At 41.1% G+C, this 19747-nt stretch overlaps 1 protein-coding gene across 1 annotated transcript in view; it reads left to right on the top strand.

Annotated features, from left to right (window-relative positions):
* LOC145360226 (tetratricopeptide repeat protein 34-like) overlaps positions 1-7363 on the top strand; it is a 51683-nt gene extending 44320 nt beyond the window's left edge. Inside the window, exon 7 of the mRNA XM_080215275.1 lies at positions 3950-7363. Within this exon, the coding sequence (XP_080071401.1) occupies positions 3950-4471 (522 nt within the window). The 3' untranslated portion in view covers positions 4472-7363. The remainder of the gene's footprint in view (positions 1-3949) is intronic.
* The last annotated feature ends 12384 nt before the right edge of the window (positions 7364-19747 follow it).

Genomic DNA, 19747 nt, shown 5'->3' with positions numbered 1-19747 from the left:
AATTGAGACTAATAAATATGGCCAAAAAATCTTATTGCATTCAATGATTGGGTAATCATATTAGCTTCCCCATTACATTTAATTACCATTGCAAAACATATACCATTGTCTTCAATTTTGATTTCCCATTTATTAAATGTGAATGCTGTAATGAATTCCAAAAATGAGAAATCATGATAGAAATGATGCCACTTTGCCAATCATAAATGTTTTCTTGCAATTTTACTTTCCGTAAATATGTTCTTCCTTATCACCAAGATCAGACCTTGTGTTGAGTTGGCTAAAGAATAGCTTTATATAAAGTTGAATCCTTAAGTTATCTGCAAAAAACTCTTGCCTGGCTCTGTCATCAGAATACTCATGTTGTTATGTACACTGTCCTATCATGACATTGAACAAGAACACATAATCAACTAAGTGCCTCTCTGCTTACTCATAAAGTCTCAAAATGAGATGATAGCCTTTGACTAATATGCTTTTATATTCACTTTCATACCAGTGCTTTCTGTCAACAGCTTGTAATAAACAGAAATAATGAAAAGTGTATTATTTGGCACAGTGGCTGAGCACATTAATAGAAAAACAGAAAAGACACAGATTTGATTTCCATAATTGTGGTAACTCTAGAGGAGCTGTATTCCATTATCAAATCACAACAATTCAGCCACTCCATCTTTTTCACGGTTGGCTGGAGTTAACTGAGCTGAGTTGGAATGGTAGCTTGCAAGGAGTTGTCTCAATGATGCTATCAATGACATTGTGCTTTGTCAAAGAAGCAATAGTTTCAAGGGTAAATTTTTCAGAAGTAAGGTATATCCACACTCAAGAATTGCATCAGTCATGTTCAAGCCAATAGGTTTCATATCTGATTAGTGGAGGTCTTAAATGATTAATTGTGAAGAATGAGGGGAGCTAAGAAAAGGCCCATATTTATTTAAAAGCGTATTGTTGTTGCTTAGAAATATCTTGTGTTTGAACTCTGGATGGCTGTGCATTGGAGTTGCCATCTAGGCTGCTTCTTTCAACCAACAATTCATCTTGCTATATTAGCCAAGATTTCAGTTGAAGCTTTGTTTCCTGAGGGCCAAGCCATAAAAATGGACCAGATATTTGTCTTGGGGAAAATTTTAACTAACTGTAATATTAAACAAAGCCCTGAATTCTCTCCAGCTTCTGTCTGATGTTTTGAAAGGTTAGCTCTATTCTATCCCCACAGATACTGAGATTTTCCAGCATTTTCTGTTTTTGTTTTAAATTGCAGCATCCATAGTAATTTGCCATTATCAGAGCAATGAATAGGTTGAATACAAGCAATGGTGATTCTTTTTCCCCCCAGTTTGTTGTGCCCCCCCCCCACTCCCCAGAATCAATGTCCATTTTAAAAGAGTCACATGTAGTTTATTTTGATTATCCACTTGCCTCAAAATAAGAACAGGATTAATCTAGTCCCATTTGGGGAAGCTGAAGGAGCGAACTTGATATTACACATTTAGCAGATTTGTTCTTTTCCATACTTTACCCCTATTTGAGACATCACATTATGTTTTTAACAGCAATTATATGAATGATTTGGGTGACTGCAGAAGCATTTAATTAAATTGCCCTTCAACAGTATTTGAAGATCAGGCCGTGGCAGTTTTAATCTGCTGTCGGAATTACATCGGGCAGTAAATACGCTTCAGAACATTTGTAAGAACAAATTTGTTCAATTTATTTGGTGTAGTGTGTAAGTCTATTCACAGACTCCATTTCATTGACTTTTCCTTAATTTCATACTTACCGTTGAAAGACATGCCAGAGATTTTTTTTGTTGTATACTTTTTTCTTGCAACAAAATATACTTTATTCATAAAATATTACAATAGAACATTACAAACATTACAAAATGGCCATCACTGTGCAATAATATTCAGGTTTTCTACATAGATCATATTGCACTGTGAGATGCTGCAATACAATTAAAGAAACATTACAAAATAATTCAAAATTATCATTACATGGATTATGCTGCTCTCTGAATTGTGTCAATGTGAGACATGTAGTATTGACTGCATACATTCAATGTGAGTCATACAGCCTGAGGGGGTCTATACAATTTGCAGCCCCACGGTGAGCAATGGCTGCCAGTGACCTTTCCCCATCTTGCCTCAGTGGTGGCTGCCCAAGCTTCAGTGCATCCCTCAGCATGTAGTTCTGGACTTTTAAATGTGCCAGTCTGCAGCATTTGGTCAAAAATAACTCTTTGCACTGGAAGATTAAATGTCTTTCACCAAGTTGATGATCCTCCAGCAGCAGCTCAGGGTATTGGGAATGTGCACGGGAGTGAGACTATTTGGGTAGCTTTTGAGTTGGGGATGTTACTTTGGTATTTTCAATGCATTATTTTGTTATCATTCTAACTTCGCATTACACTTACTATTGTTTGGTCTAGCATTTTTACTCCTGCTATTCTTGTTTAAAAGAATACAGAGGCGCCAATTATTTACATTTTGTTGACAGACACAAAAGACAGATTGTTACCCAGAGCAACAAAGGAAACAAACTGTAATGGAAGGGTTATGAAAGTTTCTCCTTGTTTGGAGAAATTTAATGTTTATCCTCTTTCATTCTTAAACAAGATGGGATCTTTGGCAGGAAGATGCAAGTGTATTGGATTAATTGCTCCCTAAACAGTACTTACTGCTGTTGTGTGCAATTCCTAATGTGGTAATGAACTGTAGACAATTGTAAAGTTTGTAAATATTGGAATTGAACACCAGCTAAGTGCTGTGATTTTTAAAAGTTTACAAGATTGTTGACCATATATAACTAGCATATCATCAGAATTTGGTGATTACCACACTTTGACATGTTGCATGGGCAATGATTTTTCTATTGTTAGCCTAGGCAGACAGTTGACAGGCAATAAAAGCAAATTACTGCAGATGCTGGAATCTGAAACCAAAAGAGAAAATGCTGGAAAATCTCAGAGGTCTGGCAGCATCTGTAAAGAGAGAAAAGAGCTGACGTTTTAAGTCCAGATGACCCATTGTCAAAGTTGACAGGTGAGTCAGGTCTGGTTTTGTCTGCTATGCCCTCACCTACACACCCCTTCCATGTTACCTGTCTCCCCAGTCCAAATGTAGCTTGAAGGATAAGCCTTAGAAGGAGTCTTAGGCTGTTACAGGAGAATAGTGGCAGCGCTGAAGGTTTTGTACTCACTTACTGTTTATTGACTTCCATTCAGATAACCTATTGGCTTTAGGGGTAGAGCAGCAACTAGTTATTCTGATGTCCTTGTAGTTTTAGGAGTAGAGATTGTTTAAAAGCTTACCAGAGAACGCCAGGTTTTCACTCCGATAGAGATGGGATTCTAATGGAAGAGAGTTAGAATCCTAGTCTCCAACTTAATTTCTAACTGAAATTAACAATGGATGAGGCTTTTATAGTCAGACTGCACCATGATGAAGGAAAACTGTCTTTGGAAACATCCATGTCATAATCTCCCACTCTGGCGTAAAAGGTAATAGGATTGCAACAGTAGAGTTCCAATGGAAAGGCAGCTAGTTGCCAATTCAGTGGTAAATGTTTCCTTGGGAAATAGAAAAGGATTGTGCATTAAGCCTTCTATAGAAAACACTTTATGAATGCTAGTCTGTCATTTTATTCATAAGCTGCTTTAATATCAAATATCTTTAATATTTAAAGAGCATTCCGACAGCAGTGATATTTTCATTTATCACACTGGCATCCTTGAGGCCTGTGAGCAGCTAAGGAACTCACAGTTCCCGTTTTGAGTGCCTAAACCATGTCATGGTGGACAAAACTTCTAACTTGAAGTTTTTATCCATTTGTTGGAGCTGATTCACTATAGATCTATGTAATGAAGGTCCTCTCACTTGTCAATAATTTATCTTATTTATAATTCAAGGGATTTTAATGGTACCTCTTCTGCCATTTTCTTTTATAGGTAGCCTCACAGGAAGCTAGTATTTTGACTAAAGGAAATCAGCTGGAGAAAGCTCTGAGATACTACACATTGGCTGTCCTTGCAAGTAAAAATAAAGCTAAGTATGTCCGCTCACGTGTGATCTGTTTGACCAGATTAAAGCAGTATGAGAGGGCACTGAAGGACCTGCATGAAATCATCAAAAGGAACACCTCCAGCAACTCCCCAGAGTTAGTAGAAGATTACTGCTCTGCAGGGCATATCCTATTCCTTATCCTGAAAGATGAAGAGGCTTGTAACAATTATGTAAAAGCCCTACAATTAGACCAGTCTGTAGCACTAAACAACATCTCCAGTAGACCAGGGCGGCTCAGTTTGTCTCAACACTTTCAGCGAATTGGCCTCCGTTACTTTGAACAGCAACTTTATGAAGAAGCATGGAACTTAGCAGAATATGGACTCATAATTGATGAAAGCAACGCTGAATTAAAGAAACTGAAAGCTAGGATCAAACGAGAGGCGTCAGGGTGTGTTGTTCATTAGCACGGAATGTCACTGGTGCTTAAACAAGTACTGTGGAAAATGTCCCTTGCATACAGTGAGGTTCAGAGGGCAAAAGCAGAACAACAATGTCTGGCAAGCTTGCTGAGTGGCCCAGGACTGACAGTAGGAGATAGACTGGAAATATGGACTGAGGAAAAGAATAAATATTTAAAATGACTCCTTTTGTAATAAAAGCAGAAAATGCTGGAAATAGTCAACAGGTACAACAGCATCTGTGGGTAGAGAAAATAATTCAGTTTGTGACCTTCCATCAGAATAGCATCACTCATTTGCTTTGGTAAATATCCAGATTTTCCTACAAACTGTCGCAACTTTGCCACTGTAACTGAATTGTTCCTGCTGCTGCTATGGTGCTGGCAACCCAAGAAAATATTTCTTGCAACAGAATGACAAAAAATGAGTACAGTTCCACTTCAAAATATTTTTACTCTTTGTTTACAAAGACAGTGGGTTTGTTTTGAAGCCAACACTCCTGTATTTCCTTGGTACTTGTAAAAAGGCTAAAGGCTGCATCTGTCCCTCAGTAGTCCTGTTGCATTATGAGCCTTCTATTCACCGCCAATTAATTGTCAGATATTTAACAAACGGATCAAATGCCCTTCTCCTTCGCAACAAAAATAAGGAAAAGAATGCTATAAATACACAGAGAAAGACCCTTATTATAAATTATTGGGTTTTGTAATTTTATTTTTTCCTCCTGTGTTGAAATGCCTGACCTTCACTTTACAAGGATTTCATTGGTATTGAAATCACAAGACTCTGAGAATATTCAGTCTTTAAGGATAAAAGCCTGAACAAGTCAGTGGTTGGGATGTATCCATAGCTACACGTTAATGCGCTGTATCCACAAGGACCCCTTATTTAAAATTGTTTCCTTCCTGTATAATCACTGGATATTTTAGCCCTCTGCAATATGTGGGGCACTTCATGGAATTCCAGTTCAGAGACCATCCCATGACAACCTTCATTTTTACACCGGGATGTGATGCGGATATTGCTAATATATAAATGCAAGGTCATTTTCTTAAATTATACATTCATAATGTGGTATTTATTTTGTATTAAATTATAATTTGTAGTTGGATTCTGAAGTTCACCAAAAGCATTAAGAGTAAATGTAATGGAGCACACATTAATTTAATTGCTGACAATCAAGCTACTGGAAATTAAAATAGTTTGAGAAAATTGAGGTGTCAAGATTACTGCTAATTAATGTTGTGTTGGATATTTAAAAAATTATTTTTCATCATCAGAAGCCCCAAGTTATTTTGCATTAACTTCCTTTTAGCTTCCATTCCTCCTCTCTCCAATTTTCAGAACTCTCCCAGGTAACAGCAGTGCTGAAGGACCTCTTGCCACATTGGCCGTTCTTCGTGTGTGCCCAGACACTTAGCATTGGCGAGATGTTCAATCATGCTGATGGTCACCTACATATGCTTTCCAGCAGGGGTCGCCGGCTAGCAATTGATTGCTCAATTGGCTGTATGGAATTTTTGCTGATCTTTGCAACAAATAAAATTTCAAAATACTTTACCCTGAAAGATTTATCCATGATTGTTTCCCTATCTTGAGAGTGCAGGTAAAAGATGGAATCTGGAGAAGAGTTAACAGTGAGCAGAGGAAATGGTCTTAAGGATCTACGTTTTTCATAAATTGACATTTCCTACAGCATCTCCATTGAGTCTAACAGCAGGTTTTGGGATGTGGGTCCTACCATCACTCATCTACTTTTCAAACTGGCTGTTCATTAGGTGTTAGGCAAAGATGCATTAATTATAGCAGCTTTCAGAGCACATGAAAAAATGGATTTCCACTGCCCCTGAACAAGGCTAGTTGGGTTGGTTACATTTCTACATAAAGCTGGCAGTGGGAACATTTGGACATGCTGCCTGCTGTTAGGAATGTAAACAACTCACCTTATAGAGCAATAGATTTGCTTTGCTGTCAGCCTAAATTTAAATGCTATTACTTTAAACCTCAACTGCCTTACTTCAAAATACCTGCACAGCCTCTCCCTGCCGAACCTCTGTAACCTCCTCCAATTCTGTGACTGGAAATCTCCAACCTCATCTGCAGCTGGGATTCTCCAGTTCTGCTGCAGTTATCAGAGATTTGGTTGAGGGCCAAATTCTCTGTTCTCACTGGCTGCAGTGGCGGAGCGTACGAGACCATAAATTGCAAAAAGCTGTTATGTCCAAACTTGAATTGTAATTTGTAAATTATATCTATTAAACCACAACTTGAAACATTGAATCCTGGCTCAGTGATACACTAAAAATGGGAATTAGGACAAATCCAAGAGAAAAATAATTTTCAAAGCAAGAAGGATGAGTATAGCATTATCAAATGAGCTACTAAATGAAGGTTCAAGTAAAGGTTAAAATAGGAAAAAGCACTATTTTCCCAAGACATGGGAGAAATACTGTCCTGAATAATAATTATCCCTCAACCTCTGTGGTGGTTCCATGTGATGAAAGGTCATTGGCAACCATGTGCTTTGTTTTTTCTTTTTTATTCATTTGTGGGACATAAACGTCACTAGCTGACCAGCATGTTGGTTCATGTTTGACAAGGCAGTGCAATGGTTTGCCATTGCTTTTGGCAGATGGTTAACCAGGAATCTCTCCCACCTGACATTTGGGACCTCAGCTTTTTGCGATTTATATCAATGACTTTGATGAAGGGAGCGAAGCTTTGGAAGTTAAATTTGGAACTGACACAAGGATAGATGGGAAAGTATGTTGTGAAGAAGACATAAGTAGGTTGCAGATGGATATAGATGAGTGAGAAGGCAGAAATGTGGTAGATGGAGTACAATGTGGGAAAATGTGAAATTGTTCACTGGCAAGAATAAAAAAGAATTGCTGAAACAATAACTGCAGAATTCAGAGGTATTCTATAATACATGAGTCACAAAATGTTATTTTGCAGGTGCAGCAAGTGATTAAGAAGGCTAATGGAATGCTAACCTTTATTACGGGAGGGATTGAATATACAAGTAAAGGTAGTATGCCTCAGCTATTCAGGGCATTAGTGAGATCACATTTCAATGTGTGTAGTTTTGGTCTCCTTATTTAAGGAAGGATGTGAATGCATTGGAAGTAGTTCAGGAGAGATTGTATTGAGTGAAATGAATGTGTAGTCTTATGAGGATAGGTTGAACAGCCGGGGCTTGTTTCCACTGGAGTTCAGTAGAGTGAGGGATGACTTGATTGAAGCAGATAAATTGTGAACAGCCTTGACAAGGTGGATACGGAAAGGATGTTTTTTCTGTGGGTGAGTCCAGAACTAAGGGACACTTTTTAAATTAGGAGTATTCTTACAGAGCAGAGATGAGAATTTCTTTTCTCTTGAGGGTTGTGTAACTTTGAAACTTCTCCTCAGAAGGCAGTGGAGGTGGGTCATTTAATCTTGTTGGGCAAGGGAATCAAAGGTTACCAGAGGCAAGTTGAAATGTGAAATTCAGAACACAGACAGATCAGCCATGATTTTATTAAATGACAGCAGGCTGGAGGGGACTGTACTGTTCCTAATGGTACCTCGTATAGCTATACCTTGTTCATATTTACATGTTGATACTTAATCTGTTTGGCCACATTATCAATGCACCCTCTTTGACTATCAAGTACTGAGTGGGATTTAAATCCAGAGCTTCTGGCTTAGAGGCAGGGACACTGCCCACATTGCTACAAGACCTAGGATTCCTCAACCAATGCTTCTAAAACTACCTGGTCATTATCTCATTGTTGTTTGTGTGATCTTGAAATGTGCAAGTATTCTGCCATATCTATTTACAGATAAGCATTAAATTTATTTTTAAAAGCATTTCATTGACTGAAACACTGGGAAATCTTGAGGATCTGAAAGGCACTCTATAATTAGAAGTTCTTCTATTTTGCAGTTTAGTTTGAAATAATATGCTAAGTTTACTTTTTAACCTACTGTTTATAACATCACTTTTCATTCGATTTTCAAAGCCCCACACCACTCAGATCTCCCTCGGTGAACCTCCCCTTCCTCTGTCCGACTTCCCAACCCCACTCCTAGTCTAACTCAACTCTCCCACCAATCCTTTGTCTGAATACCCATCCCCCACTTGCCTTCTTCCTTTCAGTAGTGCCTTTTAACACCTGTTTCATGGCAGCTAGTGCAATAAAAAGGTGTGGTCTTCCTCACTGCACTCTGATGCAGCTGGGAGTGCACTTCACTGCTCCTCTCTCATCCAGCCTGAGTGAGGAAAGTCAGGTGAGACAGATTTTGGAATCCCACCAAAGGCTAATCCCTCTGGAGAGGCAAGTATTAGCCAGTATCCTATTCACTGATTCTTGCATCCCAGCACACCCCACAATGCTTACCAGCTCATTCATAATGACAATTATTACTGCTTCACAAATTTTCTGTTTCTCTTGGTCCCCAGGACCTGAGCTGTTTGTTTTAAGGATTTCCATTTCCTCAATAGCAAACAGCTTAATTCCAGGGGATGCTGTTTGTGTCATAAGAGGAAGCAATCATTCAGAATATTAGCTATTTGCAAAGTAGTAAATATTTGTTAATGCATATTTTTTAAATGATCCCTTTTTGTGGGATATGTTGAATATACTACAACTCTACCACAATCCCTTGCTCAGTTCATTTTCCGATGCATTGGTGGCTATGTCCAGCTCTTGCCCCAACTTGGAAAACTTCATCAACTTTGATTCCAACTTCTACCCTTCTCTCACCACGTGATCAATCTCCAACTTTTCCCTTCCTACTTCTCTGACTATTTCTGGTAATAGACTATCAATTATTATAAGCCCACTGACTCCCTCAGCCACCTCAACTATACTCGCTCACACCCTATACCCTGTAAGGATTCCATTCCATTCACCCAGTTCCTCCATGTCCATCACATCTGTTCTGATGGTATGTTTCTGCATCCTCAACTGAAGAATCAGTTGAGGCGGCACGGTAGCACAGTGGTTAGCACTGGTGCTCCACAGCTCCAGGGACCTGGGTTCGATTCCTGGCATGGGTCACTGTCTGTGTGGAGTTTGCACATTCTCCTCGTGTCTGTGTGGGTTTCCTCTGGGTGCTCCGGTTTCCTCCCACAGTGCAAAGATGTGCGGGTTAGGTTGATTGGCCATGCTAAAATTGCCCCTTGGTGTCCTGAGATGCATAGGTTAGAGGGATTCGTGGGTAAAATATGCAGGGATATGGGGGTAGGGCCTGGGTGGGATTGTGGTCAGTGCAGACTCGATGGGCCGAAGGGCCTCTTTCTGCACTGTATGATTCTATGAATCCTCCTGACTACAGTTAGTAGGGCCTCAACCATGTCTACCACATTTCCCAAAATTATGTTCACACCTCATATCCTCCTCCTCAGAATTATGAGCATGGTTTGCCATGTGCTTATGTTCCACCCCACAAGCCTCTGCATCTATGGATCATTTTCTGCTATTCCTGTCATCTCCAGTGTGATCTACCGCCAAACGCATCTTCCATCCCATCCCCTTCCTGCATTCTGAAGAGATCATTCCCTGTATGATTCCCTGATCCACTCTTTAACAACTCTGTCCCCTTGCCACAGCATCTTTCCTTGCAAACACAGGAGATGTAATACCTATCCTTTTACCTCCTCTCTCTCCAAACATTCCTTCCAGGTGAAACAAGTATTTACATTGTCTTCTTTCAATGTAGTCCACACATTTGCCGCACAAAATGGGTCTCCGCTACTTTGGGGATACCACTTTGGTTATGTGACCACTTTAGAGTGTCTTTGTTCAGTCCACATCCATGACCCCAAGCTTCCAGCCTATCACTTCCATTCTCCATCTTACTCTCATGCTGACATTTCTGTCCTTGGCTACTGCAATGTTCTAATGAAGTTCAACATTAGTGAGGAACTGTACCTGTTCCATTTAGGCACCTAACAACCTACTGCACTCAATAGTTTGTCCATTTTATTTCCTTTTCTTGCTTTCTTTCTCTTAACAGCACACCTCTTCTAGGCAAATCTTTTGTTTCTTTGTTTTTTTTTGCCCCATCACCATTCCCTTAGACTCTACCACACTAGCTCTTACTATTAAATCTCACTTGATTTACACCCTGACAATACCCTTCCTTTTGTCCTTGCTCAAAACCTATCTCTGAAAGGTCACTGACCCAAAAGGTTAACCCTGTTGCCCTCCACAGATGGCTGCCATAACCTGCTGAACGTTTCCAGTCTTTTCTGTGTTTATTAACTATTTTTTCCTCATCTTCTGCTTCAATCCAATTTTGCAACTTTTTATCTGTAGAATTTGTAGCTGTCCTTTCCAGATCTCACTTTGTCTTTCAACCCTTTTTTGAATATACCTATACATATCCGGTTAGCTGCTCCACTTTCCCCTGCAGGATTTTAGTGGTTTTCTTTGGTCTTTAGGCCCACAACTGTTTAATATATATGAGCAGATTTTAGGCATAAATTGTGTGTATTCAGCCTTTTGCCTTTCAAGGTTTTCCGCTTATCCTCTACTGAAATTTTGTTGAGGAAGTTACATTCAGTTTGTTTAACCTGTTTCCTCATTTATTTGATTAGATTATAACAATCAAACTGAGGTGGCACATTACTGCCTCACAGCACCAGGGACCCAGGTTCAATTCCGGCCTCGGTTCACTGTTTGTGTGGAGTTTGCATGTTCTTCCTGTGTCTGTGTGGGTTTCCTCTAGGTGCTCCAGTTTCCTCCCATGTTCTAAAGGTGTGTGGGTTAGGTAGCTTGGCCATGTTAAGTTGCCCCTTAGTGTCAGAGGGATTGGCAGGGCAAATGTGTGGGGTTACAGGATAGGCCCTGAGTGGGATTGTTGCTGTTGCAGGCTCGATGGACTGAATGGTCTCATTCTGCATTGTAGGGATTCTATAAAAATAGTGTAATTGGATCCTGGTTGTCCTGGATCCTGTTGTTCGGCGTTCTAAATCATTTTTTTATGATTTTCCAGTAGTCAAGCTAACCCAAATTTCACACACAGCTACAAATAATGGCTCATTCTAAGCTTTTGTTGCACAACTTGGACAAGACACTTTTAAACAGAAGTACCACTTAAATCCATGCTGTAGTTCAAATCTGATATGTTTTTTTCTGCTTTCTGGGCTGCATTTTGCTTTTCTTGCTTCGTCTATTTTACTTTAATTAACGGATAACTTTCAGCAACCTCTTTGCTTCACTCATACCTCAGTTGAGGACAGACTGGAGTTTGACCTGGTGGTCCAGTGACATGATAAATAAATCATCACTTCCATCTGACAGCACCAGCAACTTGGTTACTAATAAACAAAGTCAGCCAGAGCTGCTAGAAGTGTAGCTTACAGCCAACATGCACTGACAGCTGTGCAAAATATCTACCATCTTTCATCTCCCTGACATGAGGTTTTAATAACAATAGCTTCTCCTTTAAATCAATTGAACCTCAGTGTGAATGATGCCCTACCACAACTTGGCATACTAACAGACCAACATTAATGAAGTGTAAAATGTAAGCTTGGCATAGTTGGTAATACACACTTTGTTATTGCATTAAAGGTTTGTGCATTTGAGGTCCATCCAAGACTTGAGTATTTAATCTTCAATGCAAGACTGAGGCTAAACTGAGGTCTTGCTGTGCACAACTTGGCTGCCATATTTGTGTTCAAAACTGTACTTCAAAAATAATTCATTGGATGTAACATGTTGAGTATATGTTCAGGTGGTATATAAATAAAAGGTTTTTTCCTGATCCACAGTGCAAAGCTGAAGTTGTTTTTAAAATCCCTTGTATTCCAATAGTTACCCTAATGCCTCAGCTGGTGAAATTATGTAAAGAACCCAGTTCAATCCCTACCTATGCTGCTAGGTGATTTCAGGCCGTAAGGATCAGTAACTGGCCTCAAGATACATGGGCTAAAGGAAGGAAACATAACATGGGTTTTATTTCCTGATCACCATCCGGTGACCACCAACTACATCAGGATGTGAACCTCAGGATTAGACTCTGTATGGTAACTCACATGATAGAATAGTCTCCACTGGAGGTATTCTTCGTCCCCTGCTGGTTTTTACACACCACAACACAAGCATTACAAAATGGCTGCCCGTGTGGCGTTTTCTACTGTTTCACCTGGTATGGTAAACTTTCATGTTGGTGGGGCCACTGAGTGTGGATCTGCCCAGTCAATGGAGTTATCTGAAGTCTCGGTGTTGCACCAAATTATAGTCCAAGTAAATTGCCTTCGGCCTGCCTGGTCCTCAAAATAAAGTTGTCTTTGGACTGCAGTAATCGTACAGATGGGAGGATGGTTGTATGGAACACTGATACTGGCAGCGACCAGCTGGCCAAATGGCCTTTGTACTGTAGATTATAGTATGTGTGTGTTATTTAAGGCAGTGTTAGTGACATTTACTGTGTCCCGGTCTTTAATTGATCTTCTCAGTGGTTCGCAGGCAGCTGTGGAGCCTTTCTATTGCAATCTAATTACAGTGTGTTGTAAGTGGAGCTAATGAATTTCATTGTCTCACCACAGGCAGGGAAAAAGGAAGATCAGTCACATCACAGACATCAAGCGTGCTGATATTCTGTTTTTTTTTTGCTTGTAAGACACACACAGTGATCTTTGTCTAAAGTGAATGTGCCAAGAGTGCTGCCAGCCTTGTGAAGAGCAATTTCAGGTGAGCCTTAGGTTGCATTCTGATTATCCTATGATATAGCAAAGCGTTATGATACTGCCCTCAAATATACCATCCTACGCCATTTGAGTATTGCCCAAAGGGGAGTAAAACTGCTGTTGATGTGGATTTTTATAACCATGCAGGTGCCTTTTGTTTTCCAAAACTCAGTTGGATTCTTCAATAACTTAAAGCAATGTCTTTTTAATGGGAGCATAATGCAATATTTCTCATGTCTATTCTCACCTAACATAAAAACTCTTCTGACGAAGAGTCAAAGAACTCAACATTAATTCTGTTTCTCTCCAAATAGATGGTGGTAGACCTGCTGGGTTTTTCTAGCATTCTTTGTTCTTGACAAAGATGGAGTTTTGACTGTATATGTGTACATTCCTGATACAGTTCCATCTAGTCAACAAAAGACCATTTATAATCCACTGTATATAGTCCCCATCATTTATACCATGTGTACTTAACAAAAGCAGCCACCCAGGTTGGACAAATAATGCTAACCATTTGTCAACACCCGAGGAGTCAATTAAAAAGTGATACTTATTATGTGGTAAATGAATCTTATCATTTGATCAATTCAATAAATTCTTTACCCCCATGAGAGAGAACATAACTTGTACCTATACAGTACCTTAACATAGATGTCTCATGGCATTTCAGTGGAACATTATCCAAACAATATTTGACAACAAACCACATAGGGAGATAGTAGGTAGAGGAGCAAGAACATGATCAAAGAGTTTTTTTTAAAGGAGCAGTTTCCACCCCTTAAAATGAAGTTCAAGACCAGGCTTCGTCAGGACCCACATGGACAACCTCAAGGGTGACAGACAAGAGCAGCATACTGTTAAGAGCATTTTGACATTGATATCATTGCCCTAAGCGAGACCCAGCGGGCAGGGAAAGGCTGGCTCAAGTATCGAGATGATGGCTACACCTTTCCTAGAAATGTAAACTAGAAGAACATGGTCACCTCCATGGGGTTGGTTTCGCCATTAAAAATCAACTAGTCCATCTCAGAGACTCCCCATGCAGGATAAATGAACAGCTCATGGCACTTCGCCCTACCCTAGCCCAGAATCTAAGGCCATGGTGCTCAAAATGTATGCCCTAATACTGGAAGCTACAGTTGAACCTAAAGAGAAATTTTAGTCCAGCCTCTAACAATCCTTGGCCTGAGTCCCAACAGGCGACAAACTGATCCTCCTTGGCGACTTCAACACCAAAGTTGGGAAAGACACAGAACTCTAAGGAGGTGCAATTGGTGGAGCTGGGGTAACAAAATCCAACAGCAATGGTGCCCTGCCCCTGCCTAAATGCCTAGTACGTAGCCTTGACATGACCAACCCTTCTTCCGTAAGAGAGATAATACAAGGCCTGATGTCAACATCCTTGCTCCAAGCGCTGGCACCTGCTCAACTACATCATTGTCTGAGCAAAGGACCACAAGGATATGTGTATATCGCCCCCGGCATGCTAGAGCCAGTGATGGCTGGACAAACCACCGTCTAATCCGTTCTGTGATCAACATGAATGGAGACCCAAGGCAACGTCAACAACAGAGAACAATGCCACAAGAAAATCAATGCTGAGATACTCAAAGATTCTGATAAGAGTCCTATTCAGCCAGCACCTCACTGTCAACCACAGTGCGTATATAATGCCCTCAGGGTCTCCATAATCAGCACCTGCGAAGAGATGCTTGGTCACTGAGCCAGGAAATACCAACACTGGTTTGATGGGAATGACCAGGACATTCAGGAGCTGCTAAACTGCAAATGCAAGACTTTTCTAAACCTAAAGTAGCAGTCCAACTCAAGCTAGAAAGCAGATGGCTGAAGGCTAGGGTCTGGCAAAACACGACCTAAAGAACAGATGATGGATGGAGAAAACACAGGATATCCAACAGTTAGCCAACAACCATGAATTGCAAAGTTTTTTTAGTGCAGTTAAGCACCCAAGGCCCTACCCTACTGCTACCCAAAAACGCAAAATTGCTCATTAAGAACTGAGAGGCAGACAGCACTGCTTGAAGGAGCACTTTGAAGACCTCCTTAACAGAGACTCAATGTGAATGTCCTCAACTCCATCCTACAACATGTTACCCGCCACCATCTCAGCACAATCACAACTGGCATGAGGTAGGAAAGGCCACCCAATAGCTAAAGAACAAGAAGACATCAGGAGCAGATAGAATCCCCACCAAAGTATATTGGTGCAAATACATGACTTTATTTTCCTGATCTGGGAGTAGGTGAAAATGCCAGGAGATCTTAAGAGATGCTGTAATTGTGACTATCTTCAACAAAGGTGATGCGATGGCAGTAACTATAATGGAGTTTCCATGCTGGCCACAGGGAAGTCATCAGAAGAGTCTTCCTTAATCACGTTCTCTCTGTGACTGAAAAGCTCTTCCCAGAGTCGCAATGTGTATTCCACCTAATAGGAGCATAATGGACATGATCTTCACCACGCAGCAACTATAAGAGAAATGTAGGGAACAGCATCAAGCCTTGTACGTGGCCTGCTTTGACCTCAAAGACCTGTCAGCTGTGAAGACTTATGGAGCGTCCTTCTCCTTTTTGGTTGCCCTCAAAAGTTTGGCACCATCCACTGCTTGCTCCATGATGACAGGCAAGTCGTGATCCTTACTAATGGATCCAACATCGACCCAATTCCCGTTCAGACTGGGATCAAGCAACTCTGAGGGACTGTCTAAGAAGGAGAAGGAAAAATCAGAACCATTTTGGTACATAGCATAGGGAGGAAGGATTCAAACATAGACTTCCAGGAAAGGCATAGATTTAGAGAACAGCAGGTTCGAGGACTTAATAAAATAAAGTGAGGACAGAGATGGAACGGCAATTTACAAGGACAGAGCAGATTCAAGATTGATTTTTTAAAGAGGGCGCTGATGATGGCATATTTAAGGAAGCGTATTGTACCTGAGGAGTTAATTTGTTAATCCTTCATATTTAGCATTTTATAAGCTATGTTGATTTCAGCCGAAGCCAGATCTTCAAGTAGACTCGGGGGGTGAATTTCCGGTCTTGCTGTGCCTGGAATGGATTGTGCCAATCCTGGAAAATAGTGTGTGGGCTGTAAAACTGGTTCCACGCCTGGCACCAAACGGTTTGTAGTCACCCCAGTCCCTTTCTACTGGTGCAAAACCGATTGTGCCCGAGGCCGATTAGCCCATTGGATGCCAGATTCTACCAGCCCCTGGGATCACCCAACCTTTGGGCATGGAATGAACGTGGCAAGAATCCCTACTGATCTCCAAGAGTGGAGACTAGCCACGCTGCCCATGCTGGGGCTCAAAGGTCATTGAAGCCCCTGGGTGTTCAGTGACATAGAATCATATAATCATAGAACCCTATGATTGGGCAGTGCCCAGCTGGCACCCTGGCAGTGCCAGTTGAGCACTGTCAGCGTGTCAGGGGCAGTGCTAATGGGGTGGAGCCTGGGGGGGGGGGGGGGGGGTGCATCGGGGAGCTATGCAAGGAGTTTTGTAAAGGGAGGCTATGCAGGGGGGTGTCATGAAGCGGGGGCACTCAGAGGTGGGGCATGTAGGGCGACCCATTGGGAGGGCCCCAATGCTGGCGATCCATTTGGGGGAGGGGGAAATATGCCTTTGATCGGTGGAGGGTGGGGGGGCATGTCCTGATGTCTGTGGGGGGAGTGAGGGGTCTCCAAATGCCCTTTCAAAATGGCACCCCATCACTTTGCAGTTGGGCTTTCCAGTGCGTTTAGGGTTCGCGCCCTCACAGAACTGGTGTGCAACTCACCACTCTCCCAAAAAATGACCGAGTGAGGGACAATTGCAGTCTGCTCTGGCACAGATCACTGCAGCTTTCTCACTGTTATGACACTTGGGAAAATTCTGGTCTCTGTCCTTTGTTTGCATGGTTAACAATTACAGGTTTGCCAATTCCACAGTCATAGGACAGAACAGCACAGGAGTGTCAATCGACCCTAAACGTATAAGGTTTACACCCAGTATGCGTTCCTCATATTTCAAAGTGTCAAAATCTTTAGCAAAGGAGAAAAATTGGTCATTTGTGTTGGCTTTTTCTAATATGGAACCAGGGATTGATGAGCTTTCTGCCAATCTGGCAAATTTCCCTTGTCAACAAGAATTAACGTCAGATTGATGCTGGTACATATTTACAACAATTTGGCTTTGAGGTCTTAAAGGGACAGGCTAACTTAAATACAATTTTACCATAGCAACAGAAGACTGTATAATGTTGTGAACTTATCAGCTGACAGATGATAAATAATATTAACGGACAGCCAAGATGAGATTATAAACTGATCATTTGGGTTTCCGCTGTGTTTTTCCATGGTTCCCTGAGCATCAGTGACTGTCTGATACATCACCTGATCTACAAATGTAAGCCAACTGAGTGTCAATAAATTATTTGATCATTGTAGAGCATTACTTTTAAGCCCGACTGTTCTCTGTCCTGATCTCTATAGTGAGATGGTTTCATATTACTCTGGCTGTGAGATTTGGAGTGTACACTTCCACTTCTGTGAAGAGAGCATAACACGGCCTTGAGAAGTTGAACTCCATATTTAACTGTTTCAGTGCCAGTTGAGAGTTAATTGTACCATTGGCTCATTGCTGGCAATAAAATGTAAGCGGTTTCTGGATTCTGAGAAGTGTGTGCATACTTGATTCAGAGAGTGAACAGAGTTGGCAGTATCATTTGAGTGAATTAGCATTCATTTCTCTGAACAGGTATTGATCTCAATCTGTCATCCATACGATAATTTTAAACATTCTTGTACAATGTAACCATGTCAGTAATCATAGAATTCATAGAAACTCCACAGTGTAGGAGGAGGCCATTCGACCCCTCAATCCCACCCAGGCCCTTTCCCCATAGTCCTACATATTTACCCTGCTAATCCCTCTAATTTACGCATCTCGGGTCACTAAGGGGCAGTTTAGCATAGCCATTCCACCTCAACTGCACATTTTTGGACTGTGGGAGGAAACTGGAGCACCCAGAGGAAACCCACAGGGAGATTTATCTTCAGATAAATTGAAGCTCTTCTTCAAGAAATAGCCAACAGAAGGGATCTGCTCCAATGGTCTTCCTTTTCTTAAATATTTAACACAATGGGTGGGATTTTATGGCCTTGCTCGAGCAAGACTGGAAAATCCCACTGGAGGTCAACGGACATTTCCATTGTCTGCCCCTCTCCCACTCTGATTCCGTGGCATTCAAGGTGGTAAAATTCGGGCAACTGACGTAACTTGAGGGTTAATACATTAATTGGTTTAATGCTGTGACATCAGACCAAAGAAATCTAACACTCAATACCTGATGAGTCTGTTATACAATTTAGCTGTGACAGTGATAAGTCCCCAGGATAAAGAAATAGGCAAAGTATTAACTTGCATTTCTATTGCTGATCACCTTTTTTTTTGCAATAATATACTTTATTCATAAAATCTCTGAAAGAACATTGCAAATATTTCAAAGTGGCCGTCACACAAGGTGCAATAATAATATTCAGGTTCTTTACATACTTAATGTTACACTCTTGAAGTGTTTCAATATAGTCAAAGAAACATTACAGACATTTCAAAATGGTCACTACAGATGGTGCACGTATTTAAGTTGCCTATCTAGATCAAGTTGCTTCCATACTATTGTGTTGCATGTAATATTCACTGTATATATCCAATGTGAGTCAAACAGCTCGAGAGGATCTATACAATTCCCCTCCCTTTGGTTCAGTTTGGCTGAAAGGTCTTCGACAGTAACCTTCCCCAATTGCGCTCCTACGGCTGTTGATTCAAGCTTTGTGCCTCTCAGCTCCACTGTTGATCACCATCTAGTGACTCTTATTGGAAAGGCCACATATCTATGGATGTTAAGTAAAGGTGGAGTTTGGGCTTAATTATAACTTTACCCCTTGCAGTCATTGGGCAGGATTCTCCTGCTGTTCATGCCAGCAGGATTCTCCGGTCCTGCCGCAGTGAATGGAGATTTGGCTGAGTGCCAAATTTTCTCCATCTCTGGCAGCAGCAGTGGGGTGTGAACAGCCGGAGAATTTAAGAACATAAGAACGAGGTGCAGGAGTAGACCATTTGGCCCCTCGAGACTTCTCACCATAACCCTTAATTCCTTTACTGTTCAAAAGCCTATCTATCTTTGCCTTAAAAAAGTTCAACAAGATAGCCTTAACTGCTTCACTGGGCAAGGAATTCCACAGCCCTTTGGGTGAAGAGATTCCTGCTCAACTCAGTCCTAAATTTGGTCCCCCTTATTTTGAGACTATGCCCCCTAGTTCTGGTTTCACCCCCCAGTGGAAACAAACTCCCTGCTTCTATCTTATCTATTCCCTTCATAGCTCTGGAATCAATCTAGTGAATCTCCTCTTTACCCTCTCTAGTGACAGTATATCCCTTCTTAAGTAAGGAGGCAAAAACTGTGCAGTACTCCAGGTGTGGCCTCACCAGCACCTTTATATAGCTGCAACATAACCTCCCTGTTCTTAAACTGCATCCCTCTAGCAATGAAGGACAAAATTCCATTTGCTTTCTTAATTACCTGCTGCACCTGCA

The sequence above is a fragment of the Carcharhinus amblyrhynchos genome, chromosome 30 (genome assembly GCF_965287045.1).
Source record: "Carcharhinus amblyrhynchos chromosome 30, sCarAmb.v2.hapA, whole genome shotgun sequence".
Lineage (NCBI taxonomy): Eukaryota > Metazoa > Chordata > Chondrichthyes > Carcharhiniformes > Carcharhinidae > Carcharhinus > Carcharhinus amblyrhynchos.
This window is presented reverse-complemented; position numbering and strand designations above follow the sequence as displayed.